The sequence below is a fragment of the Lutra lutra genome, chromosome 8, assembly GCF_902655055.1.
Source record: "Lutra lutra chromosome 8, mLutLut1.2, whole genome shotgun sequence".
In the NCBI taxonomy this organism is placed as follows: Eukaryota; Metazoa; Chordata; class Mammalia; order Carnivora; family Mustelidae; genus Lutra; species Lutra lutra.
Window position 1 is genome coordinate 58,146,636 of NC_062285.1, and position 19,239 is coordinate 58,165,874.

The following is a 19,239-nucleotide window of genomic DNA, read 5'->3' on the forward strand; positions in this document are numbered from 1 at the left end:
ATAATTTATATAGTAGATGAAGTCCCTTAACTCCTTCATCTTCTCACATGGGGTGCCTATTAATAATATGGTGTTCCAATTATCTGTTGTCGCATAAGGAAAAAAATCCCCCAAATTTAATGGCTTGAAATATGAACACTTATTTTGCTTGTGAATCTCCAGTTTGGGTAGGGCTTGCCTCTGCTTCCCTTGGCATTGGCCAGGGTGGCTCCAACAATGGGCCGAAAATTATCCAAAGGCTCACTCACTCACAAGTCAGGTTGTTGCTGCTGGCAGTCCACTGGGATCTCAGCTAGAGCCCTGGTCAGAATACCTACACATGGCTTTTCCATGTGGCTGCTTGGCTTAGTTAGTTAGGTTCCAAGGGCAAGCATCCAGAGGTAGAGGGAGGGAGGAAACAAAGGAAGAAGAGAGCCAGGGTCAGGGGTTGTGTGGCCTTTTATGACCTAGCCTCAGACGTTACACAGGATTACTGTTGCCACATTGTCTTCATTAGAAGCCAGCTCCTAAGGCTGGCCCATTTTCGGAGGGAGGGGACTTTGACTGTATTTTTTTTTTTTTTTTTTTTTTTTTTGCTTTTAAGATTTTATTTATTCATTTGAGAGGGAGAGAGAGAGAGCACAAGGAGGGGGAGAGGCAGAGGGAAAGGGAGAAGCAGACTCCCCGCCAAGCTGAGAGCCCAACGTGGGGCTCCATCCCAGCACCCAGAAGTCACGACCTGAGTGGAAGGCAAACACTTAACCAACTGACCCATCTAGGCGCCCCTGGCTGTACTTTTTAGTGGAGGGATGTCAAAGGTTTTTTTGGACATGTTTTAAAAACCATCCTATATGGCTTCCCTGGCCCTTCCCCTAAAGATTCAGAGTCCATGTTACAACAATGCAAGATGCTATTTTAGAAATAATTTCTTCTTTTCTAGAGTAGTCCATCCAGCAATCTGGGGCATTATCAAATATTTTATACAGGTAGTGCTCTGGTCTTACTTAGCAGGGTCTGGCAACCCAAGATTCCGAAAGAAGTTTGATAAATACCCACACTCACTCACAGTAACAAGGAGCAGTTATGTAGGTGACTAACACTAAGAAATTTCATAGGCACATTTCAGCCTTAACCATCTAGCAGCATATCAGCTTTACATTCAGATGCGTCTTTAATCTGACCACTGCTCAGCACCTGCACAGCTCTAAAGCTGAGTCCAAGCTACCTCTGTCTCCCCTTAGTTTTCTGCAGTAGCTCCCTGAATGGCCTCACTATTTCCACTTTTGCTGCTATACAGCCAATTATCCACGCTACAGACAAGGTGACCTTCAAGAACATAAAACAGATCGCATCTGTCGTTTTTCAAAACTCTCTAGTGGCTGTTCTAATAGATGATAAAAGGAAAGTCCTTGCACTAACTGAAAAAAAAAAAAAGATTCTGATTCCATGTGTCTGGGATGGGGCCTAGGAATTTGTGTTTTCAGCAAGTATCCCAGGTGAATTTTACTTTCAGGGATGTTTAGTTTACCTTCTGTTGAAGAGATAGACTTGTGAACTCGCAGTGGTGAGCTTGAACATAAAACAAAATGAATATGGTTTCTGCTTGGTTCCAACAGACGATAGTGGAAACTGACCTTGAATAAAGGAAATAGGAAGGCAAGAAGTCCGACATGGAGAAATACAAAAGGGAGAAGCGACTGGTACAGTTCAGGTTAGCCAGGTGATAGAAGGCCTTGGATGCCATCCTAAGTTTGGGATTTAGTTAGATGAACAATGGGAACAGTTGAAGATTTTCATGCAGAGAATGACATGATCAGACTTGTATTTTATTTTATTTTATTTATTTATTTATTTTAAAGATTTTATTTATTTGACAGAGAGAGATCACAAGTAGGCAGAGGCAGGCAGAGAAAGAGGAAGGGAAGCAGGCTCCCTGCCGAGCAGAGAGCCTGATGCGGGGCTTGATCCCAGGACTCTGGGATCATGACCTGAGCCGAAAGCAGAGGCTTTAACCCACTGAGCCACTCAGGCTCCCCCCAGACTTGTATTTTAAAGAAAGATGTTTCTGGCAACGGTGTAAAAGGTAGACTGGCAAGGTAAGAGATAGATAGCATAGAGAAGAGCGGTAAGACTCCCTCAAGAACCCAAGTGAAAGCTCTTGAGGGCGGAGGGCAGCAGGGATGGAAAGGAAGACAAGGAATTGAGACTTTGTTGAGATGTGATTAATGGGACTTGGAAACTCCCTCTTCTGCAGAAAGACTTCTTCACATTCTTACCCTTTTCACCCTGGCTAGCCCCACCTCTTTGTAGCTGAACTTGGCTTTCCCTCCTCTTGCATTCTGTCTCAAAGCCGTAGCCGCCTACTCTTTCTGCACATGCTTCCCTGAAATATACTGGGGCCAGGAGTCAAGGTTGCCACTCTCCTACATCTCTCCTACTGGTTCCCATCCATTGTGTTTCACTCCTTGTTCTGAAGTTCTGAACCTGTGCTTTGAGGCTCACATCTAACTAGACTCTTTTTATCCTCCCCCTCATTGCAGTGGTGTGCCAGCTGCCTGGCCAAGCTCCTCACCTTCACTGGGAACACTAGCTTCCAGCTTCATTCTCTTCTCAGTGTCTCTCAGCGAGGGTGCTGTGGGCATTTTCCATGAGGCAGACCTTCCTTCTGCAGGATGTTCATCATCTTGCATTCCTCCAAATGCTAGTAGTGCCCCTTGACATTGTGGCATCCAAAAAGAGGGGGGGTGGAAGGGAAACCCCAGTAAGATTCCCTCACACATTTTCAAAAGTCCCCCAGGGCCAGTAGGGCCCCCAGTGAAAGAATCACTGGTCCACTGAACCTGTTTCATATTCTGGACTCTTAACTTCTTGATCTTCCCTACTTCTTTAACCTGCACATTGTCTGTCAGGGCCTTTCATCCAATCCCAGCCTTATCATCATGCAGAATCCATCTCTGGAATGTACACTGGGAATACACTCTCTGATTGTAGCCTCCTGTCCTAATACTGTTCCACTCTTTTATTCCCACTGATGCTGTTCTTGGGCCAAAACAGGACACCCAGGCCCTGGATTTCGGTCTCCTTCCTGGCTTCACTTCCTTTCCTGCCTACCTCAGTTGGTCGCTTCAGTGCACTCTCACCCCTTCCTCAGATCCCTTCCCACCCGCCCCTTGCCCGGGCCAGTTCTCAAGATAGAGGAATCAGGTCTTGTAGCACTGATGAGAGATGAGAGTTAGGAAGTTGGAAAAAGCAGTTCATCTTCGGGGCCTTCTTAATCTTGCAGAGAGAAAGCAAAAAGCAATCTTGGAGGTCACCTTCTCATAGCATAGCAGGGTGACTGTCTTTTCTCCCTGAAGGTTATAAGGGCAAAGGACAGCTGTGCAAAACTGTAAGCCCCAAACCCATTAACAGAATCAGTGTGCCAGGCACCCTGCTAGATTCTTAATAGAAACAGATACAATTTCTAATCCTAACAAAAACTGTATGAGGGAGGGATCTTAGGCCTGTTTTATAGCTGAGAACACAGTGAGCGTACAGTAATTGGATTTGTTTCTATCTAGTATTTTTCATCTGATTTGTATATTCTAATGTACTGAACAGGTTTTGAGGAATGAACAGAATTGTATTTGGTAGGCTGAGAGGACGGTGGTGACACTGCAGAGAACTACAGGACATATAAGGCACAGAAGTACTACAGGGTGACAGGGTGTGATGTGTACTTAGGACAGTAAAGACCAGAGACTCGGCCTGGACCTCTTTTCCATCTCATGCTCAGCAGAGACTTTGAATCGACATTGCTGATACTGCTTATGGCTTTTAGAGTTCACTCACCATAGGTTCCCAAAGCCGATTGCCAGACTAGGTTCCACAAAGCAACTACTAACCTGGTGACCTGATTTTCCCTTATTTTCAAACACCCCCAATTACGGGGTTTAGAATTCATAAATCCTCCACAAGACTAGTTAAGAGACTGTAGGAACCCTTAGGAGGTTTCTGATCAGAGATTAATGTAAAAGTGGAATTTGGGGGAAGCTTAATCTGGCTAATGTTTATAGAATTAGCTGGGCTTTACTTTCTCATTTTTAGCACATTTTACATTTATTTGTACATAAGAGAAATTTTTCTAGCATCAGAGCTTGCATCTTATGAGTCCTTTGTAGCTCCAGACTTGTTTCTTTTACTGAACCTCTATACTATATAAATCATTAAATTTGAGGTAAGAAAGGTCCTATTGATGAGTCCATTCAAGTGGCTAGCTTTGGTTTTACTCGCCGTTGACTTCAGCATGACATAATCCTTTGCTTGATTAAAATGTTACTCTTTTGGTGGAATTTGGTTTCTTGGCAGCAGACTCCTCTTTGACTCTTAGATTTTTGGAAGTAAAGGGAATCTAGCTCAGTGGTTTCCAACCTATCTTAATTGAGTTCTTCAGAGGAACCTCAGGGGCCAGTTCTGGGAAGAAGGGGAGATGTGAAGGGCTGAGCCTGAGACCTTCCACACCAGCCGTCCTGCTTTGATCTCCTTCATATGTTAGGTTCTAAAGATATCATTTGAAGAGAGGATTCGGCGGTGAAAAGAATTTTAAAATCCCTGATCTGGCTAACCTTTGCCCCATTCCTCTCACAGACAAGGAACTTGATATCCAGCAATTATGATGCAGTTCACACCCCAAGATAGTGGCAAAGCTGAATAGAGCCCACAGATCCCTGCCCCCCCATCAGCCTCCCCTCATGTCACAGTTCCTCCCGCTCTTGTGATAACTTTCCCCATAACATCGTCTGAAGAAAGAACATGCTTTATATTTAGTCTTCTCTGACTGTTCTTCCTTCATTAAGAAAAAATTGACCCTCAGATCTCTCTGGCTAACTTCCTCTCCCCCGCGCGCACACCCCCCCTCCACCATTTTTGCTTCTCTGTAATATTTTAGTGGTGAAATAGTTCCAGAGGAAAATACATTGCCTAAAACTTGGGAGTTTCCATTATCCCTTTGCTCTATTTGAGGGCATACAAGCAAGAGTCATAGCTCAGGAACTCTATTCTGGACTTAGAAAAGTTTGAGGCACTGTTATTACTGCCAAGATAATTTTAGCGTCCTCCATCAGCTGCCTGCCCCACAGCTGAGCATTAATGAGCAGTTGCAAGATTAAATTCTGTGTGTGAAGAAGAGGAGACTGGAGGACAAGACAATCTGGGGAGGGAAGAGGGATGAGATTTTAATTATAGAAATGTCACTGCAAATATTTTTTACCTCAAACTTGGGTCTTCACAATGCCTTTCCCCTCCCCGGCCCCACAACATCAGCAACCTTCACGTTTTGTCGTCAGAATAATGCTAGTTGCTCTGAGTTCCTTTGAGGAAAGTCTGAGGCCTGAATCCTACTCTCACTCTGAATTCAGCAGTATGTCACCTAAGCCTCTCTTAGCATCCTGAGAGTGCAAAATGGAAAAAACCCCAAGGCGATCGCTTGGAAGAAAGCAGAGGTATGCAACCTTTCCTCCCTGTGTATCTACTATTTAGCAATAGTTCATTATAAATAAAGGGCGGGGAGATTGGAGAGGGAGTTTCAAAACATAATTCAAGACAGCCACCAGCATATACACCTGTGTGTCTTGCAGATGGCCTCAGTGCTAAAAGAACAGGATTGAAGATGAAAACTATTCCGGGCTTCTTACTTTAAATCTATGTTTCTGTTAAGACAGTAAAGGGAAGGGAACCTTTGAGCTTATTTACTCAACTAACCGCAGTGTAAATACTTTGCCTTGGAGAACAATTGACTGAAAATAAACCTGTCTGCTAATTGGCTCTGCCTCTCGTAGATCGTATTATTGCTGTAGTATATACTGTAGATGATTACCCAGGGGGATGTGAAAACAAGGTTCAAGGCCAACTGTAAGTTCCTTTCCTTCTATAATCCACTTTTCCCCCTGCATTTCCATTTTTAGAGACTGTCAGACAGATGTATTAGTGCAAGTGGGGAAAATATATGTACAAGAACATTCACCAAAGTGCTAATTGTAATGATAAAAACTGGAAACAACCCAAATGCGCATTAAAGGGTATGGGTGAATTAACTATATTTATAATGGAAGAGGACTGCCAGGGTTCTCTGAGCCTTCAGTCCTTGTAGCCTTTGTCTCGCATGACTTCTCAGCACTTTGTCCTTCCCACATTTTTCCTTCTCGTGGCTTCTCTGGCAGTTTCCTGGTTTTCTACCACCTCTCTGTCTTTCCCTTGTCATTCTCTCTTATCACCTCTTTCTTCTCTTCTGAATTCTAAATGTTAGAGTCTCTAGGACCTCTTCTCTCACTACACACTCTTTGTAGATGATATCATTCATATACTCCCATGGCTTTACCATCTGTGGACAGACAAGTCCTAAATTTATATTGCTAGCTCAGATCTCTCTTCTGAGCTCTAGACACATATATCTAATCACTGCTACCACTAAATGGCTAACACTGAACTCCTTATCTCCCCCATCCCCAAATTTGCTCCTCCTCCAGAGTTCCCCATCTTAGTAAACAGTGATTCCATTGACTCAGCTGCCAGAAACCTGGGAATTGTTCTTTTTTTTTTTTTTTTTTTTTTTTTTTATCTGACAGGCAGAGATCACAAGTAGGCAGAGAGGCTGAGAGAGAGAGTGGAGAAAGCAGGCTCCCTGCTGAGCAGAGAGCCCGATGCGGGGCTCGATTCCAGGACCCTGGGATCATGACCCGAGCCGAAGGCATAGGCTTAACCTACTGAGCCACCCAGGCGCCCCTGGGAATCGTTCTTAACTGCATCTGTGCCCTCCCTCATGGCCAATCCTGTTGATTCCACCTCTGAAATACATCTCAAGTCTATTCATTCTCTTTCTCTTCAAGACCACCAACCTGGATCATAGCCAGCATCACCTCCCACTAATGCCACCTCCTTTCTCAGCCCCTCCAGTCCATTCTCCATACAGTCTCTGGAGCACTATTTTATTTTAGGCTACTTTTTAACTTTTTAAATTATCAGTTTCAAAGGAGGAACTTAGTGATTCATCAGTTACATATAACACCCAGTGCATCAAGTCCCCTCCTTAATGCTCATCGCCCTATTATCCCTCCCCCCTACCCCTGCCTCCAGCAACACTCAGTTTGTTTCCTATGATTAAGAGTCTCTATGGTTTACCTCCATCTCAATTTTCATCTTATTTTATTTTTCCTTCCCATCCCTTATGTTCATCTGTTTTGTTTCTTAAATTCCACTTATCAGTGAAATCATATGGTATTTGTCTTTCTTTAACTGACTTATTTCAGTTATTTAGTTCCATCCACATTGTTGCAAATGGCAAGATTTCATTCTTTTTATGGCTGAGAAATATTCCATTGTGTATGTATACTACATCTTCTTTATCCATTCATCTGTGGATGGACATCTGGGCTCTTTCCATAGTTTGGCTGTTGTGGACATTGCTGCTGTACACATTGGGATCCATGTGCCTCTTTGAATCACTATGTTTGTATCCTTTGGATAAATCCCTAGTAGTTTAGGGTAGCAGGGTAGTGAGCCGTAGGGTAGCTCTATTTTTAACTTTTTGAGGAACCTCCACACTGTTTTCCAGAATGTCTGCACCAGCTTTCATTCCCACCAACAGTGTAAGAGTGTTCCCTTTTCTCTGCATCCTTGCCAACATTTGTTGTTTCCTGACTTATTAATTTTAGCCATTTTGACTGGTGTGAAGTGGTATCTCATTGTGGTTTTGATTTGTATTTCCTTGATGCTGAGTAATGGGGAGCATTTTTTCATGTGTCTGTTGGCAATTTGTACCTCTTCCTTGGAGAAATGTCAGTTTATGTCTTCTACCAATTTCTTGACAGGATATTTTGTTTCTTGGGTGTTGAGTTTGTTAAGTTCTTTATAGATTTTGGATACCAGCTCTTTACCTGATAAGACATTTGCAAATATTGTCTCCCATTTGGTAGGTTGCCTTTTACTTTTGTTAACTATTTCCTTTGCTGCGCAGAAGCTTTTTATCTTGATGAAGTCCAAATAGTTCATTTTCGCTTTTGTTTCTCTTGCTTTGGAGACATGTCTAGCAAGAAGTTGCTGTGGCTGAGGTCATAGAGGTTGCTGCTTGTGTTCTCCTCTAAGATTCTGATGGATTCCTGTCTCACGTTTATGTCTTTAAGTCATTTTGAGTTTATTTTTATGGAGCACACTTTCAAAAACATGAATTGGATCAGCACCCATTCCTTGTACCTAGGATTATGTTCAAAACGCTCACCATGGCCCACAAAGACTCTGCCTCCCCACACCATCTTTTCCCCTCTCCCCTTCTCACTGTGCTCCAGCAACACTGGAGTTCTTTGTGTAACTTATACACCTGAGACACTTTCTTGCCTCGGGGCCTTTGCATGTGCTAGTTTTCTGTGCCTGGAATGCTTCCCCCACCGCACCTGCCCCCAACCCGGGCCTTGTTTTGCCTGGCTAACTCCTCTGGTCAAACTTCACATCTCAGTCTAAAGGTCATTTTTTCAACAAGACTTTCCTTCATACATACAACACACACGCGCACACAGCCCACCCACCGCCTTCTCAGTTTGGTTCTTTTGTTAGGTTGTTTCATAATACTGTGTTCTTTTTCTTTGAAGGATTTATTGTTATATATGTGTGTGTATATATATGTGTGTATGTGTGTGTGTATATATATTCATGTGCTTATGTGTTTAACCTGTAAGCTGTCTGAGAGCAGGAACTGTATCTCTTTGGGTTATTTCTTTTCCTACTTTTCTCTAGTGCTTGGAACATATTGCTTAAATGAAAATTCAGCTGTTCTGAAATGGAGAAAGGGAGATGCCAAATAGTATGTACAGGGCTGCCTGGGTGGCTCATTCGGTTAAGTGTCGGACTCTTGGTTTTGGGTCAGGTCACGATCTCAGGGTCCGTCCCGGGATTGAGGCCTGCGTTGGGCTCCATGCTTAGCAGGGCATCTGCTTGAGGTTCTTTCCCTCTTCCCCTGCCTCCCCCCACAGTAAATAAATCTCAAAAAAAAAAAAAAAAAAGAATAGTAGGTACGATACTATCCCATATTTGTTATTTTTTTTTAAATATGTATTTTGGATGCTAATCCCTTATCAGATATATGATTCACAAATATTTTCTTTCATTCCATGGATTCCCATTTCACTCTATTGATTATTTCCTTTGAAGCACAGACTTTGTTACAGTTCAGTTTGTCTACTTTTTCTTTTATTGCCTCTGCTTTTACTCCAAGAAATCATTGCCAAAGTCAATCTCATGAAGCTTGGTCCCTATTTTCTTCTAAGAGTTTTATAGTTTTAGTTCTTACACTTAGGTCTTGATTCCATTTGACTTAATTTTATATGTGGTGTTAGGTAAGGGTCCAACTTTTATTGTTTTTGCCCATGGATATCTAGTTTTCCCAGCATCACTTGTTGAGAAAAGACTGTCCTTTCCCTGTTAGATGGTCTTAGCACCTTTGTTGAGAAGCCTTTGACTACATATGTGAGGGTTTATTTCCAGGCTGCATTCCATTCCATTGATCTATATGTCTATCTTTATGCCAATATCACACTGTTTTGTTGTTGTTTTTTAATTGTGGTAAAATGTATATAACACATAATTTATCATTTTAACCATCTTTAGGTATACAATTCAGTGCATTAAGAACATTCACATTGTTGTGCAGCCATCAGCACCATCCCCTTTTCTTTTTTATAGCTGCATAGTATTCCAAACAAGAATAGGTTATATTTTCTTTACCGGTCCTCTACTAATGGACATTCAGCTTGTTTTCAGTATTTTGTTGTTACAATTAATGCTATGACAAATAGTCAAACGTAAAAGTCATTTTTGCTTTTGTGAATATATCTATAGGACAAATTCTGAAACAAAATTGACGAATCACAACACTTGTGCTTTTGTGATTTTTGTAAAATTGACAAAATGCCTTCTATAAAGGTTTTATTAATTTACCCTCAGTATTTAGCTTTTTAAAAAATTTTATTTATTTGCTAGAGAGAGAGCGAGCACAAGTAGGGGGAGCAGCAGGCAGAGGGAGAATAAGACTCCCCACTGAGCAAGGAGCCTGATGGGGAACTCAGTCTCAGGAACCTGGGATTGTGACCTGAGCTGAAGGCAGATGCCTAACCAACCGAACCACCCAGGCATCCCAGTATATTAGCTTAAAAAAAAAAAAATCTTTTCCTACTTCATAGGTGAAGAATTTTAGTGTAGTTGGAATTTTCATTTTGAAATTGAACATCCTTTTTGTTTAAGAACCATTTGATATCCTTTTGTGTGAACTGTAGGTTTGTATCTGGGCCCATTTTTCTACTAAGTTGTTTGTGGTTTTCTTATTGATTTGTAAGGGTTCTTTTTAATTTATGAAAATTAGTCATCAGTCTGTAATATAAATTGCCAGGTATCTTTCCAGCTTGTCACTTGCCCATTATCTTCCATAACCTATTTTGGTCAATGAAATACCAGAGATTTTTGGAAGCCTTTCACCCTACTTCGTTAGAAAGCTCTGGTCAGTTGCAGAGTAATTCCCAGCCTGGTGAATGAGATGCTTATTAATATCTGATTGTTAAAATTCAAACAGTGTCAGAACTGGAAGAGACCTTAGAAATCTTCTCACATAGTTATTTAATTTTATAGATGAGGCCCAAGTAAATGGAGTGATTTAACCCAGGTTTTATAGCAGCAGGTAAGCCATATATAGAGGGTGGGGGGAGAAACCTTTGACTATATTTGAAATATTATGTGCCAGAACTAGGGCATTTTTCTGGCCTTCATTTTGAACGAAGTTATTCTACGTAACACACACTAAGAGAGTTCTGAACTTATGAAGGTATTTTTGAATTGAAAGTTGTTTTTGGCAGAGACAAGGGCCCTTCCCCATTCTGCTTTTTATCTTTTTCTCTCACTTCCTTTTCCTTCTCCAAATGTCTTGTGAATTCAGAAATTCTACCTTAAGACAGAGAACAAGCAGGCCTTTTCTAAGGTGTGTTGATGCTGAGTTGTAGGCATGTAGGCTCAAGGGAGTCACGGGGTGGGGATTCTCTGGGTAATAGCTCTTTCGGTATTTGACTCGGAGGCCCTGAGGAAGCCAGGTGAGGTGGTTCTGGGTGGTCTGGGAATTTGGTGCAGCCTAGACCCCCCAGCCCATCTTTGTCTTCAAATGGAGAAAACCTAATCCCCCCTGAAAAGTCCTGGGACTTCAGTTGTTTCTCAGAGATCTTCTGGTCCAAGTAATAAAGATGATTAAAGTAATAATAAAATTAAAATAATTAAACCATACATGCCTGTTTATCAAATCTAAGATGCTGTCCCCTGTAGCCTGGCCACTATTTCATGCGTCACTAAGAAAAAATACTACTAATTAAAAGGACTGATGCTTTCTTAGCACATAAACTTTTCTCACGTATCACCCTTATACATACCTAAAACAGTAAAGTAATTTTTCTTTCAATACCAAATCATAGTATAATTTCTTTAAAGACATTTTAAGCGACATTTTTTTTTTTTTTTAAAGATTTTATTTATTTATTTGACAGAGAGAGATCACAAGTAGACGGAGAGGCAGGCAGAGAGAGAGAGGGAAGCAGGCTTCTTGCTGAGCAGAGAGCCCGATGTGGGACTCGATCCCAGGACCCTGAGATCATGACCTGAGCTGAAGGCAGCGGCTTAACCCACTGAGCCACCCAGGCGCCCCTTAAGCGACATTTAAAACATGTGCAATACCATCAAATACATTGAGCTAAAGTGACAATACCAACAGCTTAGATCAAATTCACACATGACCAGGAAGTATAACTACCTCTGCATCATTTGGCAAGAATTAGAAGATCTCAGAGGCATTAGTGTGGAGGAAATGTGCATCCTCGGGTCAATGCAGTATTCTATCCTTTGACTAATTCCAAAGCCTTATTATACATGTGATCTCAGTCTTCACAGCAACATGGGAAGTAGATCTATAAAGTCATTTTCTAGGTAAGGAAGCTGAGATTTGCCAGAGATCACAGTTAATGAGTGATTAAAGTAGGACTTAAACCCCAGACTTTCTGCTCTACCTAGTCATTTGCCAGCATTTGACCTCCTCGCGCTGGATCTTTCTGTTAGACCAGACTAGATGACTGGAACAGTGCCAGAAGTGAGGGCCACTCTGATTTTGTGTTTCTTCTGATAGAGTTGATTAAAGACACTTGCTGGCAGAAATATATAGGCAGAAGTCATTTCGTAAAAGATTTAAAAAGTAAAAATATAATTTAATTAAGGACATTCTCTTTCTCCCCCTCTTCTCTGAAGGTACCAGAAAGCAGCTGAAGAAGCAAACATGGAAAAGAGGAGAAGTGTAAGTACTGAGAAGCCCCGGGGCCTGTGGAGCTTCCCGAATGGAGCCTGGGTGGCCGAGCCACCTGCATCCTCTGTGGGGCTTGGGCTCCACGTCAGCTGAGCGGGGCCTGAGGCCAGCTGGTCTGAACATGTGCCACTTAATGGGAGAATGTGGCTTGGGTGCAGGGAATCTTATTCTTCCACTGAAGTTCTCCTTTTGAACCCTTTTTTTTTCTTTCCTGAGTTGAGTGAAAGATAGAAGACCAAGTGCTTTGCCTGAGGTTAGGAAAATGGCTTACTACTTCTGCTCACATTAGAATACAGGGTCCCTCGGCTTCAGCCCTTGTTACAAATCACACCACCAGAATTTCTATATTTCTGCATTTAAATGGTAGCAGCTGTGCAGCTGTTGTCGTCCTCTGGGTTCTTTGTTTAAAGCACACTTCTTGACCCACTCTAGTTAGCAAATTTCTCAGCTGCAGGATCCATCAAAGGCAAAAACCTCAGAACAAGCTCTCTGCTTGTAACCATTCTGTGCTCTCCCTGCTGGCTAGCCTCCAGCTGGGCTGGAGCATGTATTTCTTTTGAAATCTTACTTGGTTTAGTCTTATGAGGGAAAAACCTCACATATTTGGGTAAGAATTCTTTAATTTGACTGGCATTGCAAAAATATCCTCCTGGCAGTTTTTAGTATCCAACCTATTTAAATTAGTACGTAACGTGCCCCTGTCAATTTGTTCTCTCTAAGGGGGTAATGCTGACCACGACTTTGGCTTAATTTTCCTATAGTTAAAAATTGGATCCCTCTGGTGCACTGTAAGCAAAAGCTACCATCATTTCACTCAACTGTTGGTTTCTTTTCTTTCCTCCTCCTCTCTCCTGCCTGTTATTTTTCCTCTTCCTCCTTTCCTCCTTCCTTCTTCCCTTTCATTTATTCATTTAGCAAGTATTCACAAATCACCTACAACATGCCAAGCACTGTTTTAGGCATGCATGCAGACCACATGACAGCCATCATGGAGTTTTACATGATAGTGGGAGAGATGAACAATAAAGAAATTGTGGTGATTAGTGCTAAGAAACAACGCAAAGCAGGTAAGAGGGATAGAATGTAGGCTGGTTCAGGAAAGCCTCTGATGAGGGGACATTGGAGCAGAGATCTGAGGATATGAACCAGGGAGAAGAATGATCCGGGTGGCAGTAAGAATATATGCAAATGCCCTGAGGCAGGAACATTCTCAATGTGTTTGAGGAGTAGGAAAATGAGTCTTAGAGAGCCACTATAAAGACCTGGGCTTTAACTCTGATCACATGGGGCCTTTGGAGGGTTTGTATGCGAAGGAGTGATTTGATCTGACTTAAATTTAAAAAGAGGAGGGACGCCTGGGTGGCTCAGTCAGTTAAGCATCTGCCTTCAGCTCAGGTCATGATCCCAGGGTCCTAGGATCGTCCTGCACCAGACACCTTGCTTAGTGGGGAGCCTGCTTCTCCCTCTCCCTCTGCCTGCTACTCCCCCTGCTGTGCTCTCTCACTCTCTGACAAATAAATAATTAAGATTTAAAAAAAAAAAAAAGGAGAAAGAGACTATAGGAATATTGGCAGAAGCATGGAGACAAATTATAAGACAATTTCAGTGATTTAGGCAAGAGAGGATAACATTGAACTGGAGTGGTAGCTCTATAGATAATAACAAGTAGTCAGGATTTATACTGAAAGAGAAAGAGAAGGATCATGCATGGCAACAGTGGCTTGGGCTCAAACACCTGGAAAAATATTATTAATAGAAATGGAGAAGACTGTAGTAAAAGCAGGTTTAGAGAAGGGAAGATGGTAGCAGCTCAGTTTGGGGATTGTTAAATAGGAAATGCCTTAAAGACATCCAAGTAGAGATGTTATGTAAGAACTTGTATATATAAATCTGCAACCGAAAGAGATGAAGGCTGAAGATAAGATGTGTATGTATCAAAGGATCAGTGGTATTTAAAGACATGAGATATATGAGATCACTTAGGGAGTGAATGTAGACAGAAGAGAAGAGGTCTGAAGATGGAGCTCAGGAGTACCTTGATGTTTGAAAGTTAGAGAGATGAGGAGGAAATAGCAAAAGAGATGGGGCAGGAGCAACTGGTGAAACAGCAGTAGAAACTAGAGAAAGGGTGCCAGAAGCCAGGTGAAGAAAAGGCTTCTTTTTTTTTTTTTTTAAGATTTTATTTATTGATTTGACAGAGAGAGATCACAAGTAGAGAGGCAGGCAGAGAGAGAGAGAGAGAGAGAGAAGCAGGCTCCCTGCTGAGCAGAGAGCCCGACATGGGACTCGATCCCAGGACCCTGAGATCATGACCTGAGCCGAAGGCAGCGGCCTAACCCACTGAGCCACCCAGGTGCCCCAAGAAAAGGCTTCTTAAAGGAGAGTTATTAGCAGACACACAGAGGAGCTGGGAACTGACCATTAGATTTGGCAACACGAAGGTCATTGGTCACCTTGTGCTCTTTGGGAGTGATGGGATAAAGGCCTGACTGGAGTAGGTTCTAGACAGTACAGATAGATTTCTGTGAGAGTAGACAAACATTTATGGGGCATCTCGTAGGTGCCAGATGCTGAAGACACAAAGAGGAATAAGATGCAGTCCTTGCCTTCAAGGGACTGTCTAGTTGGGAAAATAGAGTTTATAATCCCAGCGCAATTAGTACCATGTTAGAGAAATACTCATGGTGCTGGGGGAGAATTTAGGAGGAACTCATAACCTGGACTATGCCATGTGAGAAAGACTTCCCAGAATTGGTGCCTGACTAAACCCAAGGGACAGATAGGCATTAACTAAGCACAAGGGGCAAAGAAGTGGCAGAGGAAGTGACACATGCACAGCATGGAGACATGAGGACAGGCACATTTGGCATTTGAAAAGATAATTGTCACATTCACCAAGATGGAGGACTCAGGAAAAGAAACAGATCAAAGGGTGAGGGGTAAAGAGAGGAGAAAGGAGACTTCAGGCTTAGACAAGGATGAGTTTAAGATGCCTATAGAATTCCCTGGTGGAATTCCAGGTAAGGAGATATCTGGCTAGAGTTATAGGGTATGAGTCATCAATAGGCAACTGGTGGGTAAAACCGGAAGGTAGATGACATCATCTACAGGGAATAGGTAAGTGAGAAAAGAGGACCGAAGATGGAACCTTCAGGGATCCCAGCAAGTGGTGGGTTGGGGGAGGAAAGGGAACAGAGGAAGAGAAACCTGTAAAGAAGACTGAGGAGTGGCCAGAGAAATGGGAAGAAATCCAGAAAAAAAAAAGGGAGGGTATCTCACAGTAACCATGAAAGGAAGGGGTTATTAAAAGGGGGAGTGGTCAGTAATGTCAAATGTTATAGAAAGATCAAATAAAATAAAGCAGAAGTGTCCATTGCATTTGGCAGTGATGTAAACAGATAATTAAGGAAGAAAAAATAAACATATGAAAAAATGCTTAGGGGCGCCTGGGTGGCTCAGTAGGTTAAGTCTCTGCCTTCGACTCAGGTCATGATCCCAGGGTCCTGGGATCAAGCCCCGCATCGGGCTCTCTGCTGAGCAGAGAGACTGCCTGCCCCAACCCCACCACCTGCCTCTCTGCCTACTTGTGATCTCTGTCAAATAACTAAAATCTTAAAAGAAGAAAAAATGCTTAGTCTCACTAATAATAAAAAATGTAAATTAAAGTAATCATGAGATGTAAGTTGTAATCTAAACAGTTGGCAGATTTTTTTTTTATCAGATAATATTCAGTATGTGAGGAAATAAGAATGCTCATACACTGGTGGTGATAGTACAGTAACCATACTCTCCTGTTCTGTATCTTGCTTTTAAACACATAATGTGCTTTTTGATATCTTCCCATATAAATATATATATTTATAATATCTAAAAAATATGTATAGTATATAGAAAGGGGGGGTTGAGAGCATATGTGCCACACTGTTGGCAATGGGTATCTTGATGGGAAAGGGTAGGGAAGTCAAATAAGGAAAATTAGAGTACATATCCAAGGCATGTATACATTCCTATATTGATTGTGACTTTCCTTCCCCCCCAGTAAGTTTTTTTATTACTTTATTTTCTTTCAGACTGAGAGTGACTAGGTGGGGAGAGGGGGGCGTGGTGAAGGGCAGAGGGAACAGGAGAGAGAGAATTTGAAGGAGGCTCCATGTCCATCGCAGGGCCTGACTCTGGGCTCAATCCCACAACCTTGAGATCATGGCCCGGAACCAAAATCAGGAGTTGGATGATTAACGGATTGAGCCAACCAGGCACCCTCTTACTACTTTCGTAGTTGAGAAAATAGTAAGTTAAAAATAAGATAATAAAATGAAAATGTTAAAGAGGTTATGGGTAATCTTGACTGGAGCTACTTCAGAAGTGTTTGGGTGGTAGAGGGAGCAGGAGCGGAGAGCACGCAAGTGCAAACAGCAAATACAGACAGTGCTTTCAAAATCCTTAACTTTGGGGCGCCTGGGTGGCTCAGCGGGTTAAGCCGCTGCCTTCGGCTCAGGTCATGATCTCAGGGTCCTGGGATCGAGCCCCGCATCGGGCTCTCTGCTCAGTGGAGAACCTGCTTCCTCCTCTCTCTCTGCCTGCCTCTCTGCCTGCTTGTGATCTCTCTCTGTCAAATAAATAAATAAAAAATCTTAAAAAAAAAAAAAAGACATTCTTTAAAAAAAAAAAAAAATCCTTAACTTTAAAAATGCAAGAGAGAGCAGTCACTAGAAGAACATAGAAAGTTGAGGAAGCGTTACTTTTTTTTTAAGCAAACTTTTTGTTTTAAAATATTTTCAGATTTACAGTAGAGTTCTTAAGATAGTACAAAGAGTTCCCATATATCTCCACCTACCTCCCCCTAATGTTAACATCTTGCATAACTCTCAAACATTTATTGAAACTAAGAAATTAACTAATGCAATGCTGTTAACTAAACTATGGAATTGATTCAGATGCACCAGTTTTTCCACTAATTACAGAGGGTTGCTTTTAAGATCCACCAGAAGCCTGAATTTTCTCCTGAAGAACAGGGAGAAATATCCATATACATTTATAGAAGTGACTGACCAGATGAAATACTTATATTCTGCCATGGAAAGCAAGTTAGAGAAACATTCAGAAGCAAGTGGGTACATTTATTCCTTCAGTAGACAGTGGGATCAGATTACATGATAGTCTAGTTTTCCAGAAATTTACTTTTCCCTTTTTCTTCCTCTTCCACTTACATCTAGGAAACACAAACACAGACCATTAATACTGCCATCAGTTATATTTTCAGGTTCCTTTCAAACATGTAATATGCCGCTTCTTGAAATCTGTACAATTTGGGCACTCATCTCCATAATGACTGGCTACCACTTTTCTGAGAAGCTCTCAGCTTAAGAATTTCTTCCCTTCCTTGGGGGCTGCACGTCCCGGTAGTCTGTGTTTGCAGCTGCACTGGAGTCTTCTACCCAACAGCTTTTAAGATGAAGCTACCCCTGGCAAGATTTCAGCACTAAAGTTCATTTGACCCAGACTCTTCATTTGAATGGTGGAATAACAGAGACCCAAAGAGAGGAGAGGACTTACTCACAGTCATACATCTCAGATAGGCAGTGCTGGGACACATCCCAATTCCAAGTCAAATGCTCCAGCAGAAAACGCATTGTGTTGCATTTCCAGGTTGTATCTAATCTGGATTTAGGAAGCCAGTTATGGTCCAGAGGCAAATCTGCCAAGGTTCCCAGCCTTGCTGGGTAGAATGAACAGCGTGCTGGATGTCACACTTGAGAGAGGAGGCTGTTGTCATGTAGCAACCCGTAGGATCCTTGAAAACTTGCAGCCTCCATGGCTTCCCACTGCCTCTTCTAGGAAAATATTTGGGGAAAAGTTAAAACCAACTGGAATTTCGCCTTACTGTGTGCCCCACACCCCCACTCTGGAACAGTGGAGACTAGATAGTGAATAGAAAGAACAGTAAGAGACTGTAATCCAAGTACCGGACTTGGGAGTCGACTGGATACTGTGGTTGATCATTATGAGGTGTGGCTGGAGGAGTAGGGAGGACCACCCACTTAATCTTAATTGCATCACCACTTACTGGGCACCTATTTATGTCCAATACTACACTACATGCTTTAATATAGACACATCTGTTCTCCACAATAGCCCAGTACGGTAGGTTCCAGAAATTAAACTTGCCCAAGGTCACTTGTCTGGGTGGGGCTGGAATAGACTAGTAACACACGTGGAAGTGGGTTATAATCCCTTCTCCAGTGGTAACCCAGGCCATCTCAATACAACACTCTTGCCATTGTGCAATCCGGACTGCTGTCAGCTATTGCTTTTATTCTGTACCTTCTTGCTTCTTTTCCTTCCCCAGAAGGACTGGAGTCACTGCTTCTTCCCCGTTTTTGCTCTCCTCGGGTCCTAAAGACCGGCATCCTGGCATTGCCTACCAGAAGGGATTTCAGGGTGTGGGGCCTTTCATGCTGTCAGACTGCACAGCCTCTTTTGTCCCCACTTAAAGACTTCTGAATGTGTACCCTTAAGAACTCCTTTTAATAAAAGAGCACACTCACTCCTTGTTACAATGCCCCCAAGGGATGTCCTCCACCCAGGCCCTTTTAGGGACACTGCCTGTACCCTGTTCCACAGATCCCTCTCTTCCTGGTCATCCCAAGTAAAGTAGAAGTGGTCATTTTTGAGCTGCTTATAGTAACATCAAAAACGTTCTAATATTCTGTCGATTTTTGAGATAGGAAGATGATGTATAGTTTTATTTTGTATTCATTTGTGTTACATAATGAATACAGATGCCCATAATCCACATCTGTTAACATTCTGATGTCTTTTCTTGCAGACTACTTTTCTATGCTTATAAATATACATTTGTATTATAAAATAGGATTATGTGGTCTTAAAAAAATTTTTTTTAAGATTTT

At 42.2% G+C, this 19,239-nt stretch overlaps 1 protein-coding gene across 6 annotated transcripts in view; it reads left to right on the forward strand.

The window, feature by feature from the left end:
* Positions 1 to 19,239, forward strand: part of LIMA1 (LIM domain and actin binding 1) — a 94,335-nt gene that overhangs the window by 35,049 nt on the left and 40,047 nt on the right. For all 6 annotated transcript variants that reach the window (XM_047740872.1, XM_047740874.1, XM_047740875.1 and 3 more), the window contains exon 3: positions 12,277 to 12,322. In XM_047740872.1, the coding sequence (XP_047596828.1) occupies positions 12,277 to 12,322 (46 nt within the window). The remainder of the gene's footprint in view (positions 1 to 12,276; positions 12,323 to 19,239) is intronic.